Source organism: Tachysurus vachellii, chromosome 6 (genome assembly GCF_030014155.1).
Source record: "Tachysurus vachellii isolate PV-2020 chromosome 6, HZAU_Pvac_v1, whole genome shotgun sequence".
Classification (NCBI taxonomy): domain Eukaryota; kingdom Metazoa; phylum Chordata; class Actinopteri; order Siluriformes; family Bagridae; genus Tachysurus; species Tachysurus vachellii.
Window position 1 is genome coordinate 14,462,067 of NC_083465.1, and position 16,763 is coordinate 14,478,829.

Sequence of the window (16,763 nt, forward strand, 5' to 3'; positions counted from 1 at the left end):
TTGTTAGAAATCATTTCTCCTCTTCTTCTGCCAATAACTGTGTTCTATACATCAATCAATTCAGCATGTGCAAAAAAAAAAAAACGATCAATAATCTTTCTCATGCTGCTCAATGTGTTTAGAGCTTGAGCTATTTGTGTGTGGTTAAAGATGGATAAGCCACAAGACTGCATTGTAGAACTTCAGGATGAACACCCTGGCCCTACCTCAGTAAAATTTTATGCTGTAGCAAAGACTTGTATTTTATTGCTCTGAAATGTATGAACACCATCTGAATTTGAAAAAAAAAAAACAGGTTGATACAAATTTCATACATTTAAATAATGTAGACTCTCTTTTCTAAAGTCAGGTTAGCAGCTAATATAAATTGGCTAGACAATAAGTCTGGATCACAAAGTGGATATTTACATGAATGTTTTTTTTAATGGAATCATCCACATCACAATAATAACACTTCCTACTTATTGAATGGACTTTTTTTTCATTGCTATATCATTATTAAATATGAATAGTAAAAAGTATGAAATAATGATAATGACCTCTTAAAAACTTTCCGGCCAGATGTGGGTTTGGACGCCACTGACATATAAAACACAATTTTGACTACCTGGTATTTAAAACTGAATTCTGTTTAATACAACCCCATCAACAGAGATTTCAAGAGAAGAGAAGAGAAGAGAAGAGAAGAGAAGAGAAGAGAAGAGAAGAGAAGAGAAGAGAAGAGAAGAGAAGAGAAGAGAAGAGAAGAGAAGAGAAGAGAAGAGAAGAGAAGAAGTTGTTGAGGCTCCTAAGACTGTAAATGGTTAGAAAAGGATTTCGAAGAACTTAGTATAGTCTACACTTAGAACAGAAAATAGCACCATTGGGACAATGTTTAATGCAAGAGCACACCACAGAATGCACAAACAAATGACAAAGAAACACATTGTTTCAGCTGAGGATCTTGCACTTTTATATAATGTCTGAATGAGTCTACAAAGTGGGATGTTTATATGAGTAGATATCATGGCATAAACCACTCAGTATTAATTGTGACAGATATTCCACAGTGCTACTGGAGAAATGTTGTGTGAGTAGAGCTTTTGTTAAAAATACAAGGTGTTATGTTTGGAGAAAACAGTTTTGGAGACCAACATGAAAACCTCATCCCATTTCCCAGGCATGCTGGGAATATTATAGTATGGAGCTCATTTCCTGCCTTAAGGCCTGGTTGGCTTCCAAATGGACAAGAGAGTGTCAGGACATCTGTGTATAATGTGAGAACGCAAATGTTATAAATAGACAAGTCAAAGTCCGTTCCTTTATCCTACTGAAATGCTTTGTCATAAGAAAATCCCGGGAATTTAAGGAGGGCATTCTTATATAAAGATGTATTTTGTGTATATGGGCGAATGATCTGTGCAGTACTGATTAGTAGCTAAAAATGTTTAGATTCATAAAGATTAAACTTATTGCTAAATGTGTGGTGTTTTCCCCCATGAATGACTCTTGTGCATTAATTATAATAAGAACTTTAAGAAATTTAAATAAGAGTTTTTTCCCCAGTGTGGACAAACTATAATAACTGTATATTTGTCCAGTTCTCATGTAAAATCAGAACATAATGCAAGACATTCTGCTTTAGGTCACATAGCAGACGTTTTCTCTTGGTAAAAACAATTATTTTATTTAAGCATCCCCTTAAACTTTCAGCATATTACCCAGTACTATTTCTCAGTACTCTTTAGCATTGTTTATCTTTTCCTAGCTATTTCTAAACAATATGGTCAAAGTATTAGCAAAAGGTCTGTAGATACAAGGGTGAGGAAAGTCTAGAGACGTTGATGAGTCCTGGGAATTTAAGGGGTTAACTTTTCAACTTTACAGCAATTTATGTGAAATCTAGCATAGGTTCTCGTTGGCTCTGGAAAAGGCCAAAGAATCAGTGTTTTATTTCTGGATCAAACTGTAATAGTTTTAATAAAAGCGATATCTTAATTAAGTTTAAAATAAAAATAGGGTTTTGATATCACACTAAATAACAATATAAATCATATCATTTGCATATTTACATTATTAGCATAGTGTCATGCAGCACCTGGTCTCATACTACTGTTACAGAATTGATAAGTTCAGTTAAGTGCCACGTACAATACAGTAATTTACTGCAAATATATTTATAGTTCCCTTATAAAGGGAAGCATCTTTCTGCCTTTGTAAAGACTCTGATAAGAAATAAAAGGAATATCTGTCTTCAGTAGCAGAGTCCTGCATTCAGTCTTCCACACAGTGTGCTTTTTCTGCATCCATCTGCAAAATATGATCAATCCTTTTAGTGGAGCATCCTTTCCCGGAGTCAGTTTTCTGTATCCCTTCTGCATTTGTCCATGCATGCACATGTGATATTGAATGTATGTGTATGTGTGTGAATATGCATGTGTGTGAGTTTGGGCATATTATAAGCCAGTTGTCATAAATAAAAAATAAAAAGTCCTGCTGCCTCAGTGTAGCTGGCATATGTGGAGGTTTCTGTTGTTTTTGCGTGGCTGTTGCTGTTGCTGCTGCTCTTGCTGCTGTATATTCTGTTGCTGCTTTTTTGACCCTTGTTCTTTCTTGGCCCGGCACACCAAGCCCTGATCGCAGTCGCAACGCTGGAAGAGCTCCAGGCCGTGAGTGTCTTTGCGGTGGTGACGCGTGCACACCTGGCCCTCAGTCAGCACTGGCTTACAGATACGTGACCAGAAGTGGCGAGCGCAGCACAGACCCTTGGAGCAGTCTGAGGACCTCAGACACGACTCCCCTTCAAGACCTGTCAGACACAAGAGAAAGAATGGGATTGGTGATGTAATTACAAGACGAGAAGAACATGTGTGCAATTTCTTAAGCAGTTTCAGAGAAAAGCGAAGTGCATACCTTTCAGTAGATCAGGTGGTCTTGGAGAGATGACAGTTGTATTTTTAGCCTCCTGTGTCACCACTGTCTTGTTTTGGTCACCTAAATCGCTTGTAGGATTTCCTTGAACCTCGGTACCCTGCTTAGTGCTAATTGTAGTGCTGACAGACTGAGTGGCGTTTACTTCATCTGCTTGGCAAACACCTGCAAGTGAGCGCAAGTCGGATCACACTAACAGTTTTCATAGCACCAAACTATGTATTGTCATGTTTTTGACCTTCAGGGACAGTTCGTTACAATTCTCACCGTTAATGCAGCGGTTTCCTGTGCAGCACATGGAGTCTCGAGCGCATCTCTTCCTGCGTTTGCGGCACGGCTGACAGGTCCCACGGGAACAGAACTCAGCAGCACCGCACAGAGAAACCCCGCTACAGCCCTGAGGCTGACGGTGGAGGGGGCAATCAAATGACATTACTTTTACTACATCTTAGATTGTGAGTGAAAAGAAATGAAAGTAAAATACTAACGTACCACTGTGCGCACTCCGGCTGCCGGCTCTGTCTTTGGCACGTGCGGGCTCGCGCTCACCGGCTCAGCTGGACTTCCCGCTGCTCCAGGCTGCAGGTTCTTGATAGAGTTCCGGGAAGACGTTCCGGCATCAGCGATGCATATAGCGAGATGCACAGCTACGAATGCAGACAAACAGAGGGGCCTCATGGTCATATCCTAAACGGAGTTAATTCCTCCGGTGTGTTCAAAGTAGCCGCGGGAAAAAATCAAGCCGTGTGAGTGGACGATCGGTGTCCGGGAGGAGGATGATGATGATGATGATGATGATGCCTCCGAGTGTCCGACAAAACGTGTGTGCAGAGCAGCAGAGTGGCATGAGCTTTATACACGTGCACTTTGTGTACACCCGCCCCGCCTCGCTGTGTGTAGGGTAATGAGGCCAGAGCACTGACAATTCATAAGATACGATCTCTCTCTCTCTCTCTCTCTCTCTCTCTCTCTCTCTCTCTCTCTCTCATCTCTCTCTCCCCCCCTCTCCCCCTTCTCTCTCTTTGTTCTCTGTCACAATAACCTACACCTTCCAAACAAACGCACAGACTAGGATGCATGTCTTAAAGCGGGGTTTAAAGGCTATCATTAAACTCTACATTTCCTGCCCTTAAACATCTAGGAGGTATTAACTTAACCATTCGTATGTGCGTTATGTTTGGTGCTGCTCTGGACATTCATTACAGCAATTCATGAAAAAACAATTGTACGTGTTTAATTTATAATTTAGGTCAAAACACAGACACACATTTATTCTATATTATTGCTCCAGCAGGTATGACTCTCAGAGACTGAATGTGTAGCTGATGCTTGCTGACCCGAGAGCAACCTGACTTCTATAGAATGTCAAGAATAGAAGATGATTAGAACTTCTTCATGCTTTCATTCAGCTGTGCCTTCAGGCTTTTCTGCTGGAGATCCCACAATCAGAGGCTCAAAGCACAAGATGGTAGTGCTGAGGGTATTGTTGGCTGAAAGAACAACATTGTTCACAGTAGTTTGTCTTTCCTCTACTGCTCAGAGATTTCATTTGATATTACCTCAATCTGGTTTTATTATATAATCTATCTATATATGTATCTATCTATCTATCTATCTATCTATCTATCTATCTATCTATCTATCTATCTATCTATCTATCTACCTGTCTGTAGATCTGTAGGTCTGTCTGTTTAATCTATCTATCTAGTTTCTGATATCTAAATTTGTCTTCGGTCATCTCTAACCTGCATAAACTCTGTATTGTGTAAATAAAAATACTAAAATACCATCTGACTACTATTGCATGGGGAAAGGTTTTGGTGTACTTTTTTCATGGGAAATGTACAGGGAATTCAGATATTAAACTTCTGATAGTTTGTCACCAAATTTTAATTAGTAGAAGTTCTCACATTTGAAGTGCATATATAGTTTTACCTGCTTTGAACACATTTTATTCAACACACCAGTGTATTACCAAGCCCTTCAGAAATAAAAAAACAAACACACAACAAAACTAACCACACTATGTAGAACTGTGGAATTCTTAAGGTTGGTAAAGAAATCCCTGATTTTTAATAGTCTGGCGCCCTCTGTTGGCGTAAAATAATAAGCTACACTAAAGACAGAGACAGGGCTACATCAACGATTAAAAGTAATTTGACTTTATTTCAGCTTTATAAAGTTAACAGCAGCCACTCTCCAAGTGGCAATGCACTACAAGGACCTCAGAATACAGTCATATAAAATAAACATTTTGGCAAAAAATTCACGCCACTCAGAAAAAAGGAAAGAAAGAAAGAAAGAAAGAAAGAAAGAAAGAAAGAAAGAAAGAAAGAAAGAAAGAAAGAAAAAAATGTGGTGCAGATTTGGACAGTAAAGGCATTTGAAAGAGTTAAGACACTTAAGACTGGTTCTTTTACTACATGAAGAAATGTCAAATATTGTATAATCTAAGGCATTATATATTAATGTTTTTCAATACCATTGCTAATGCCTGCTAGGGCTGAACAGCTTTACAATTAATGTGATGAACATGTACAATATTACAACAAATCTTTATGCAAATCAAGAAATGTTTATTATTCTTATACAGGGCTGGAACATTTTCAAGGACGTAGAAATTACACTGCTGATATTTAACAGATGAATCATGTCCTTGCCAAACACTGGAGTCAAAACAACCAAAGAAACCAAAAAAAAAAAAAAAAAAAAGATAAATAATGTCCTAGTTTTATATTGTGTCCATTTTGGGCTGTATAGTAGGCATTAGATGCAATTTACTGCAAATCATGATTGCCGTCTCCTCTTGGATTAGTTGCAGTGACTATGTCAGATCAGTAAGTAGAGAAGGGAGGACTTGGATGAGGAGGGCACTTCAATGCAGCTTCGTAAGACATGGTATGCTATATGGTATAATATTCAGCATTGATTACTGGAGCTCAGTACAAATTCACAAACAGGATGAAACAGAAAATGCAGTGCTATTAGTTTTCATCTATGCTGCCGGTCAAGCCACATAAAAATACTGAGGCATCGGTATTATCATGCCTTAGCAACATGTAATTCTGTGTCTCTGTCCAATTTCACAGTGTCAAGCTGTGTGCAGATTAAGTTAAAAAAGGTAAGTGACTTTTCACTATAGATTGTCTAAAATATGCTTGCAGTATTAGAGGAAATTGTTGTGTTGTTATGGTGAGCGTTGAGGCTTTGGTGCAGCACACAGATCAATAGAGAGGATTAGGATGCCATTGACTTAAGGCACTGTTTCTTTTTATGGTCAGCACATTTTAAAGTAAAATGTTGTATCTGTGAAACACCTGAATTCATCTAAAGCTATTTGATCATATCAGTAGATGCACCCAGATATGAGGCTGTTAAAAGCTCAATTCCTCAAAGCTCACTTCAGAGGTCTGTTAAAAACCTGCCTGATCACAGTGGTTACTGGTGACAAACAATTATGTCTCACTTCAGCCTTGCCTTACAGCTGTGTTCACATTACAAGACTTATTGCTCAATTCCATTTTTTATTTGCTTAGGTCTGATCAGCTTTGATGGCTCACATTCGTAAGTTAGTGACCCGTGTCTGTCATTAATGTAATCAGACCCTGAAGCACTCACACACCTTTTTCCGACCCAATAATGATCATCATGCTCTGTAAACATAAACTAAATATTTTTGACAATCCATCATTATCAAGGCAATCAAATCAGCACAAAGTTTATTTGCTCATGTGCTCAACAGGCAGCTTGTTGGCTGTTCATGATAAGATTAAGAAGGCAGAAAATGTCCTGCTGCATAGCTTTTGCGCTTTTCCCCGTCTCGTACTGGCACGTCTGTGTTTACAGGTGTGTGGGTGTGAGAGCAGAGACAGCAGTGAAGTGTGCATGCATAATGTTAAATACCTTTAAAAGAATTTTTTTTTTTTAAATATTTTTAAAAGAATCTGACTTTTTGTATTTTTATGATTTAAGGTAATATGCAATAAGCTAAAAATATCAAAGAAATAGATTTATGCCACATTTAAGTAAAAAAAAAAAAAAACCTGGGCCAGCTTCAACCTTGTAATGTGAACACAGCATAACAGGCTGTATCATATTATAAACAAAACCGATTACCTAAATTCAGTGAGCTTCTTGGGCACATTATATTAATAATGTCAAGAATCTGAGGCAGACTGGGAGCTGTGATAAACAGGCTGGTTACATCACAAACCATTCAACCTTAACTTTTACTCAACAATAATGTAATAATGTATTTCTTACATTATTATACAGCTGTCTGCCTCATCAGCTAAAGCATAACATTTTAGGGTAATATATTAATATGTACATGTTTTGGAATAACCTATAATCATAACTTACAGGCCTGTCTGGACACCCAGATTCCTGACCTTTATGTGTAGTGTTTGAATTTAGTTTTGTGCAGCACACTGTACTGAATAGTCTGCACAAGAGTTAGAAAAGACTTTCCAATCACGGAGTAAAAGCAAACAGTTGAGGTCACAACCTGCTACAACATATCCACAATATCCTTTGTGAAGATGGGCTTGTGGCAGGCGCGCGCGCGCGCACACACACACACACACACAAACACACACACACACACACACACACACACACACACACAATATGAATATATTACCCTGCCCCCCTTTGTCATTAGGACTGATGTATATGCAGTCCAGTGTACCATAAATCCACGGGGACTTTAATTCCTCTCCTGCAAGACCAAAAAAGTTAATTGTTTTTCTTTCCCTCGAATTGGTCTGTTCTCTCTCTCTCTCTCTCTCTCTCTCTCTCTCTCTCTCTCTCTCTCTCTCTCTTTCTTTCTTTCTTTCTTTCTTTCTCTTCAAGCAGTTTTTAATGCAGCCTGTCCGAAAAGAAGCAGCTCTGTTCCAGGCAACAGTGGAACAGGTCTTTAGTTTGGTGTGGATTTGCTTGTAGTGTCCAGATTTAGAAATCTATATCCCAGCCAGAGTTATCATCAGGAGGAGGGTCCTCATTGTCCTCAGGAAAGCTGTCAAAGTTGCTTGTGTCTGTAGCTGATGTGACCTGGGAGTATAGCATAGAGCAGGTTGTAAAAGCTTGTCCTAGCAAACTATGCATGCAACTACAAATGTATAATACAGAATACTAATTTAATATCTTATGACATCCTTACAGTGGCCGAGAAGTGCAAAACAAATTAACAAATCCAAAAACAAATTAACAAATCCGAAAACTTACTTAAACAAACTTAATTTGTTTTCGGATTTGTTAATGTGTTTTCGGATTTGTTAATTTGTTTTTGGATTTGTTAATTTGTTTTTGGATTTGTTAATGTGTTTTCGGATTTGTTAATTTGTTTTTGGATTTGTTAATTTGTTTTTGGATTTGTTAATGTGTTTTCGGATTTGTTAATTTGTTTTCGGATTTGTTAATTTGTTTTTGGATTTGTTAATTTGTTTTCGGATTTGTTAATGTGTTTTCGGATTTGTTAATGTGTTTTCGGATTTGTTAATTTGTTTTCGGATTTGTTAATTTGTTTTCGGATTTGTTAATGTGTTTTCGGATTTGTTAATTTGTTTTCGGATTTGTTAATGTATTTTCGGATTTGTTAATTTGTTTTGCACTTCTTGGCCACCGTACCTCCTATTGTCAGTAGCATACATTGTAAGCTACATTTACACAAACAGCAATTTTATCTTTGCAAGTTTACTAGTTGCCGTAGTAATAATGTTTATCAATGGATAACGCCTCTGGTATTTCTCGTCTTGTCTTCCCATTAAAATGAAACATTCTAGAGGGAGATTTGGAGTTTGTATATAAAATGATCAGTGTATATACTTGCCATATCATAAGAGATGAAGTAGAACCAGTGCCTGCTCATTGCCACAGATTGCATGTGCGCTACTTTCTTCACTCTCATTGGTAGTTGCTGCATCTGTCACTTCATATTTCCATAAAGTTAAACTATTCTCAAATTTGTCACATTACTGGACATGGCTACATCTAGTCATCATCAGCTGCTATCCATAATATCAGAAAAAGTTGCCAGCTGCCATTGAAAATGAACAAACTCTGGTTGCTTTGTTACTGGATGAGTGAACCTAGCATTAGTGCAGTGTTTGCTCATTTCCATCCCTGTGAGCCTCCCCAGCTGCATGGTACATGCCTTTCTTTAAGCTACATAACAACAGACTTGGTGTTTATAGGTTTATCTGTGCCTGAAATTCCTAGACAGACACACTGATATGTGATCTTTGTTTACTGTTCAGCAGAAGCACAGTAGGGTTTTGTTACCACCTGCTGGTTTTCCCTCTTTTAGCAGTTTTGCAGCTAACCACCAAGTCTGTTGTTGTGTTTTGCTAGTGTGTGTTTGCCAATAAAAGATCAAGCAAACTGTGTTAACGGTACTTGCTGGTTAATCTGCTTTCTTGCAGGCGCTAGATAAAGCAAGCAAAACCAACAAAATCAGCTGGAGGAATAGAAATCTGTATGCTCTATATCGTCGCTGTCGGGCGGAAACCTCGTATGTCCAAATTTGGTCAATTTCATATTCGATGCTATTGGTCAGTCCCCACATGGGTCTGTTATTTTTACAAGTTATTAATCAATCTAAAGTCTTGAAAATAGCTTGAACGCAAATCTCTTAACTCCACTGGACACTTCAACTGTCTGAGAAATCTCATAACTACACCTCTTCTTCACTCCGCGGGAGAGCTGCGCGGCATATTTCTCCTCAAGATTAAAGTCGCAACGAATCAACACGTCTTAAAGTGATATCTAAAGTGATTTTCGTGGGGCTCAAAGAAAAAAAAATCTTGACCCCCGCTAGTTCTGGTGCTCGTCTGAGGACAACAAGAATTTAGCACAAGACAATCCACTGCAACGCGGACTAAACCCTGTGCATTGCAGATAAGATAGGATTGTATCTTACAATGTCAAGGCAAACCGTTATGTTCAAAAAGTAGCTGCCTTTGCCGTCATGCTCATCACTTTAAGCAAGCTGGCTGGCTTTTTACCTCATTATTATACGCAAACATGCTGTATAACGTAGTAAAACGATAATTTGAACTTTATTAATTTTATTTTTTGGGTGAACTATCCCTTTAACTATGATTTTATTGATGTTTATCTGTGTTATTGATGTATTTTAAATATCTATTTATTACTGCTTATTATACATGTTCATTGACGTTTTAAAATGTTTTTTTATAATATAATATTTGAATTAAATTGAATGTTTTGGATACCACTATTAAATTATTGTTTTTATTATTATTTTACTGACTTTAAGTCAGCCTACTTATAGACAATGCCTCTCTTGGCACTGTGCATGTAAAACACTGTCTGTTTTGTTAAAAATCGATAGCTGTAATGCTTCTGTGCAGAAAGAAACCCGTGAGCCACGAAGGTAAGTTTGCGAGCAGATTAGACTAATTTCCACCTATTAGACAGCCTAATCAGCTTATCGTGTTTTGTATTGCATCACTTTTAAAATAGAGTTTAGGAAGATATATGTAACTACAGTCATTAGCTTTGGTTAACTATTGAAGCCTTTTCTCTTGTCAAAAGGCTCAACGTGACCGCAGACTTTATTGAACACTGCTGGCAGCAGCGACGTCTGTGTCCGTACCATTCTTATCAATGACAGCATAATCTCGTATCTCCCTGCTCCCAAGTCATAAAGCTTGTATCTCCGATAAAACGTGACTTTGGGAAAATGTTGTGTTAATGTTTGTACACAACAGTATATGATAGCAATATAAGGTATAATAACAACTTTAACGATACAATGTTTAATAACTCAAAAAAATACGGCGTTTTTTTTTATTTCCTGAAAAATAATGGTTTTGGAGATACGAGGATTCCGCCCGAAAGCGACAATATACTTATACTCTACCTATGTCCACATTTCTGTGCAGTTTAAAATAAGTCCAGTTTCTGTGGAGTTAGTATTTGGATATTTCCACAACCAGAAAGAAAATGTTATTAAAAGCTAGCAGAAACTGTAACAGTCACACAAATCAAAGCTGAAGCTGCTAAATTATATTTACAGAAGATCCACCGGTATTACTGCCACCATTTAGAGTAATCACTACACTGTTATTAGACACATTTAGATGGTTTTCACACTGTGATTGTTTGTGGTGGCATTCCAGCATTGGTCTGGTATAAGACTCATTTGATTCTATCAAACCCTGGTGTATTTACGTTTATCTAACATCATCACAAACCCACATGAACACATCCCTCACCATATTATTGTTATTATCGTCTCTTCTGTGTCCCACAGAGTTCCCCCTCAGCTAATCATTGTGTTTTAGAACGTCATCAGCTAAAACACATGCACGGGTTAACTCGCTATCTGAACAAGTGCAGACGCAAAGTACACGGACCCAAGAGTTGAGGAATTGGGTTTCGGATTCAGTACCATGTGTGTGCTTCCTGGTCTGTATGACAGTTTTGCACATTACCAATTTTTCATGCAAACCGTGCTGTGATTTGGATTAAACAAACAGTGTAAAAGCCCCCTTAATATAAAGTGGGACCAAATTCAGATAAACCTGTGGAATTTTATGCTTGTAGAATTTTATGTGGTATTTTAAGTATGAGTATGCAGTTCTACACTTACAGTAGGGATGATTGGAGGTGTGAGCGTTCCCTTCCTTAATCCGTCCCAGTTAAAGCCTTCAAACCACCTGTACAAACACAATCATAAGCACTAAAGGAGCTGAATGAATGTTTAATTTTTTTTAAAAAATCCAGTACATTGCTGAATAACTCCTTAAGATTTGCCTTAAGATATTTCACTACTTTACTATAAATATGTTTATAGTGTGTTTATTATTATTTCTTACATTACTTTATTCCCAAACCTGCTGCTAATTAAATTACTGTAAAATTTATAGTCATTTTTTACAGCAAGAGTAAAGTTAATCATGTAAGTTAATGTAAATAATAAGATATCTACACCCAAGAGTTAGGTATACAACACAAATCCATAAATGCTGTACACTCACTTGTGCTTTTGAATATCCTTGACGCCATTTTTCAGATTTCCTAATCTTTCAGAAGGAGTGTCCCTAGAATAAAAAAAAAAAAAAATAAACAAACAACAAACAACAACAACTAAAAGTAACTGAGTGCTATTGTAACAGCAGTAGGCGTTGGTTATTTAAATGTGCACTTGAACACACCTGCATAGCTTTTTAATGAGATTGGCAGCATTTTTTGTAATCTTCTTTGGAAACTCAATCATGTCAATGCCTCTAAGGATGATGTTGTAAGTCTTCATGGGGTCAGGGCCTGAAAAAGGAGGGCTAAAATATATTTGGAGGATTAATGATTAGACATTCAAATGTTTCTGTTAGATATTTATAAATGTGACTGCTAAATGAGGTGTTATTTATTTACCACACAATGCACTTTTATTTACCTGCCTGTTAGTAGTTCATACATGAGGATGCCCAAGGACCAGTAGTCTGCTGAGATATCGTGACCTTTGTTAAGAATGATCTCAGGTGCTACGTACTCTGGTGTACCACAGAATGTCCAAGTCTTCTTACCGAATCCGATCTTCTTAGCAAAGCCAAAGTCCACCTTCAAGAAGGTAAAGGGAATATTTTACAGTTCCTTCTACATTCAATATTTAATAGATGCTGGATACACATCAGAAACTGATATGAGTTTACCAGTTTGGCATAGCCCCGGTGGTCCAGTATAAGGTTTTCTGGTTTGAGGTCTCTGTAAATAATGCCTTTGGAATGCAGATAGGCGAAAGCCTCCACTACACATGCCGTGTAAAATCGTGTAGTAGAATCTTCAAATGAACCTCTGGATTAGACAAAAGAAACAAAGGTAAGAATGAAATCCAGATAGAGTTATGATGTTGGATCATGGTGGAAATGCAGAAATAAACAGTAACCGAGGAGCTAGAGTGAGTATAGGTATGTAGAGCTGACCTGTCTCTGAGGATGGTCCATAATTCCCCTCCCAGACACGCCTCCATCAACATATACAAGTATTTACTGTCCTTAAAGGTCCTGTATAGTCTGAAAAAAAAACACTACCATTAAGGTTGTGGTATTACCATTTCACAATGAGTCCCAGCACATCGTCGACTTCACCGTTGACTTTTTCCAAAAGGCTTTAAAAGAATTTCCATCTATTAACTGTCTGTTTGTTAAATTTTTTAGCCAATCAAATGTCTTTTGTGTCTATCTATGATACCTGAAACTCTTTGTTTAAAGTTGCAATATTCAGATTTGTTTTCTTACGAAAAATCATGATGGATAATCATGTAGAACATGATTAAAAGAGATGGTTAAAGCCGTGATTGCAAAACAAAAGAATTACTTCGCTGAAAAAAAAAAAAAAAAAACCTTTTTGAAATCTGTTATATTTGTATTTACCCTCACCGGCCACTTTATTAGGTACACCTATCCAACTGCTCGTTAACGCAAATTTCTAATCAGCCAATCACATGGAAGCAGCTCAATGCATTTAGGCATGTAGACATGGTCAAGACGATCTGCTGCAGTTCAAACGAGAGCGTCAGAATGGGGAAGAAAGGTGATTTAAGTGACTCTGAACGTGGCACGGTTGTTGGTGCCAGACGGGCTGGTCTGAGTATTTCAGAAACTGCTGATCTACTGCAATTTTCACGCACAACCATCTCTAGGGTTTACAGAGAATGGTCCGATAAAGAGAAAATATCCAATGAGCAACAGTTCTGTGGGCGTAAATGCCTTGTTGTTGCCAGAGATCAGAGGAGAATGGCCAGACTGGTTCGAGCTGATAGAAAGGCAACAGTAACTCAAATAACCACTCGTTACAACCGAGGTATGCAGAAGAGCATCTCTGAATGCACAACACGTCAAACCTTGAGGCGGCTGGGCTACAGCAGCAGAAGACCACACCGGTACTAGTAAGGTGTACCTAATAAAGTGGCCGGTGAGTGTACATGGCCTTACTGTCAGTCATTGTATAGACAGTCACACCCGTTTACTCCACTCTCTGCTATCATGCTAATACCATAGCTTAATGCTTATTAAAGCTTATTATGAGCTAAAAAGTAGTATATGTGTTTGTACATGATTTATGTTTTGGCATAAATATACAATAAGAACTAATGTATATAAAGAAGCACTTCTGTGCATAGAGTCTTCTCTGGGTTGATAAATGAAAGGCAAGATTATTTGCTCATGTTGAATATTTCAGAGCAACTACTGTATGTGTGTTGTACATATTATTTAAAAAATGTACAAAATGTACAAACTATTATTGATTTATTTAATTGATTATACAGTTTTATTTATCCGGGCAGTGTGTGAGAGTTTTGAGGTGTTAATGTGCAAGATCTGAGTTTGGTATTGTGAATACCTGACGATGAAGTCTGAATGAGCTTCCTGCATTATGAGTTTCTCTGAGCGGATGTGCTCCTGTTGTCTGGTGTCTACAATGTGGCGCTTCTTAAGGATCTTCATAGCAAATGTCTTATACTCATCACTCTTCAGCTGCACCTGGGATTACAAATTAAGCAGCAAAGTTCCATGTAATTCCTTAAACAGATTTTTTCTTAATACAGGCTTTTAATTAGTTTAAGTGAATTAAGGCATGAGCATTGTATACATGCTCCACATACAGTACTAAAGAAAAGGTCCTTGTGTTTGAAAGTGGTTTGCAAGCAAGATCAAAATTGATATTTACCAATTCGACACGTCCAAATCCTCCAACTCCAAGTGTGTCTATGATGTTGAAGTCTGACAGGTGCAGGTTGAAGAAGAAGGCATTCTCTGCATCGTACCTGCATAACACCAAGCAGAAAAATGCGAAGCGTTTAGAGGAATTTAACCTGAAGGAAAAGAGAGCTGGACTGGGACAATTTTCATCTTTATCCTTTAACACCAGAAACCAAGATTCTTTTCATCTCACTTCTGCACAAACCCAGGGCCACAAACAATAAATCATTTTAATTAATTCAAAACTACTGTCTACAGTCCAGTACTGTCTACAGCTTCCTCTTTAATCCATTGAGCTAACAGAGGTGCTTTCACTGACATGGTATCTATTTGGACTGTGTATTTTTAGTAAGACAACCTGCTCGATGCTTGATGTTTCATGTAGTTTCACATTTCTGAGAATGTGGCTGATCCTCTTTGACCAACCTGGTTTTAACAAACTTGTTTCTATCAATTTTTATGATAAATAATAACCTAAAAAGCAGAAGCATGTCCTTCAAACTTTAAGAATGGTTAAATAAATTTTCAGTAAATTCCTATACTTATAGGGAAAATAACTAAACCTCACATTAATCAAATCCATTAAATTCCAAAGGTTTCAGAACATATCTAGGTTTTCCTGGAATACTGTGATTATTCTTTGTGCCTGATTGCAATCTTTGACTTATTGCTTACAGCCAGTGACGTCCCATAAGGAGAGAGAGAGAGAGAGAGAGAGAGAGAGAGAGAGAGAGAGCGAAAGAGGTGGCAGATCCTCCAGCTGGATCTTTTTAAAACGGCGTCACGTGAGCATGTGAGTAATAACACAGTCATGGCTGTGTTTGGCTGCCTGGTGTCAAACAGGGGTCATTATTTTCCAAGTACACTGCCAAGGACACTGACACACACACACACACACACACACAAACAGTCTTATAATCTTTGTCAGGACCTTACACAGACATCATTAATAGTGTAGCTAATTAATACTCTGCCTACACCTAAAGCTCACCCTGACCTTTTTCTTGTGAATGACTGTCAGATATTCTTTTTTATTGGGACGTTAGTTCTTAAAAGATATAGAAACCTGCACCGAGCACCACCACTACCACACACACAAAATATTCTCTGGTTGGAGTTTAATCATCTGCTGATACTGATTTCAATTAATACTGACTAGATTTCTGTCTTGTGAAGGATAAAGGTTTCTCTGCATCAGACATAAATATACGTTTGGCATACTATAGGGTGGCCTGAGCTCCAGGAGTAGCACACAGCTCACAGCTCAGCCAGTAGATGGCAGACAGCTCTCAATACGATGGGAAAATAAAAAGTCTGGTATAGCGCATGGTACACTGCCAAGCCCAAACACAGGGCTGCTGTTAATCCCAAGGATTAGTCAGAACTCAGACAGTGGAATATTGCCATAAAACTCTGGAATTAGGAGTGCAAGCTCGAGATTAACCGCATACTTCATAGTTCTTGTGTCTTTTTTTTAGTTAAAATTACTTTTAATGATGGTCCTTTTAATGAAGTTGTAGTTAATTCATTAGGGATTTAAACAGATTCTATGCACTTAATTAGCAATACTTTATAATCTTGTATTTAAAGTACTTTTAGATTTTCTAAACTAACAATGAAAAATCATACAGAAACAAAGCTTATTATGATATACTATTTTCTATATTATTATTATTATTATTATTATTATTATTATTATTATTATTATTATTATTAATACTACGATTTAAATGTTATTTTACCATTGAAATGAGCTGAAGCATTTGTGCAATGCTAGCTTGCTGCTCTGCGCACATTCAGAGAGAGCTTAGCTACATGGTGATATGTGATAGCAGGAGATATCTCTACTCAATAAGTGGCTGTGATTTGCACCATGACGACAAGATGGAATAATGCTTATCATGCACAGATGTCGGGAACAGTGCATAAATAGCTCATAAGCTAGGGCTCTAAACCTCATAATCTCCATATTCAGTGCAGCATTCGGTGGCCTTTAGTTGGGAACACACACTGTTTATGTAACTTTTAAACGAGATTGGTGCAATGTCATTGATGTTTATGTACTAACTTAACATTTTTTTCCTAAAAGGTGTGAAATTTAATTTCACCACATGGTGGAGACACTGA

At 37.6% G+C, this 16,763-nt stretch overlaps 2 protein-coding genes across 4 annotated transcripts in view; both read right to left on the reverse strand.

The window, feature by feature from the left end:
• Window positions 1-945: 945 nt before the first annotated feature.
• On the reverse strand, window positions 946-3,795 carry dkk1a (dickkopf WNT signaling pathway inhibitor 1a). Its single transcript, XM_060871374.1, has 4 exons — window positions 3,403-3,795; window positions 3,178-3,313; window positions 2,893-3,075; window positions 946-2,788 (listed from the first exon to the last, which is right to left on the reverse strand). The coding sequence occupies exons 1-4, from the start codon at window positions 3,592-3,594 to the stop codon at window positions 2,481-2,483; spliced, it is 819 nt and encodes a 272-aa protein (XP_060727357.1). The 5' UTR covers window positions 3,595-3,795; the 3' UTR covers window positions 946-2,480.
• Window positions 3,796-5,056: 1,261 nt separating this feature from the next.
• Window positions 5,057-16,763, reverse strand: part of prkg1a (protein kinase cGMP-dependent 1a) — a 60,392-nt gene continuing 48,685 nt past the window's right edge. For all 3 annotated transcript variants that reach the window (XM_060872452.1, XM_060872453.1, XM_060872451.1), the window contains 9 exons: window positions 14,605-14,701; window positions 14,278-14,417; window positions 12,858-12,947; window positions 12,588-12,729; window positions 12,332-12,495; window positions 12,093-12,215; window positions 11,916-11,978; window positions 11,528-11,594; window positions 5,057-7,962 (listed from right to left, as the gene is read on the reverse strand). In XM_060872452.1, the coding sequence (XP_060728435.1) occupies window positions 7,864-7,962; window positions 11,528-11,594; window positions 11,916-11,978; window positions 12,093-12,215; window positions 12,332-12,495; window positions 12,588-12,729; window positions 12,858-12,947; window positions 14,278-14,417; window positions 14,605-14,701 (985 nt within the window). In that variant the 3' untranslated portion in view covers window positions 5,057-7,863. The remainder of the gene's footprint in view (window positions 7,963-11,527; window positions 11,595-11,915; window positions 11,979-12,092; window positions 12,216-12,331; window positions 12,496-12,587; window positions 12,730-12,857; window positions 12,948-14,277; window positions 14,418-14,604; window positions 14,702-16,763) is intronic.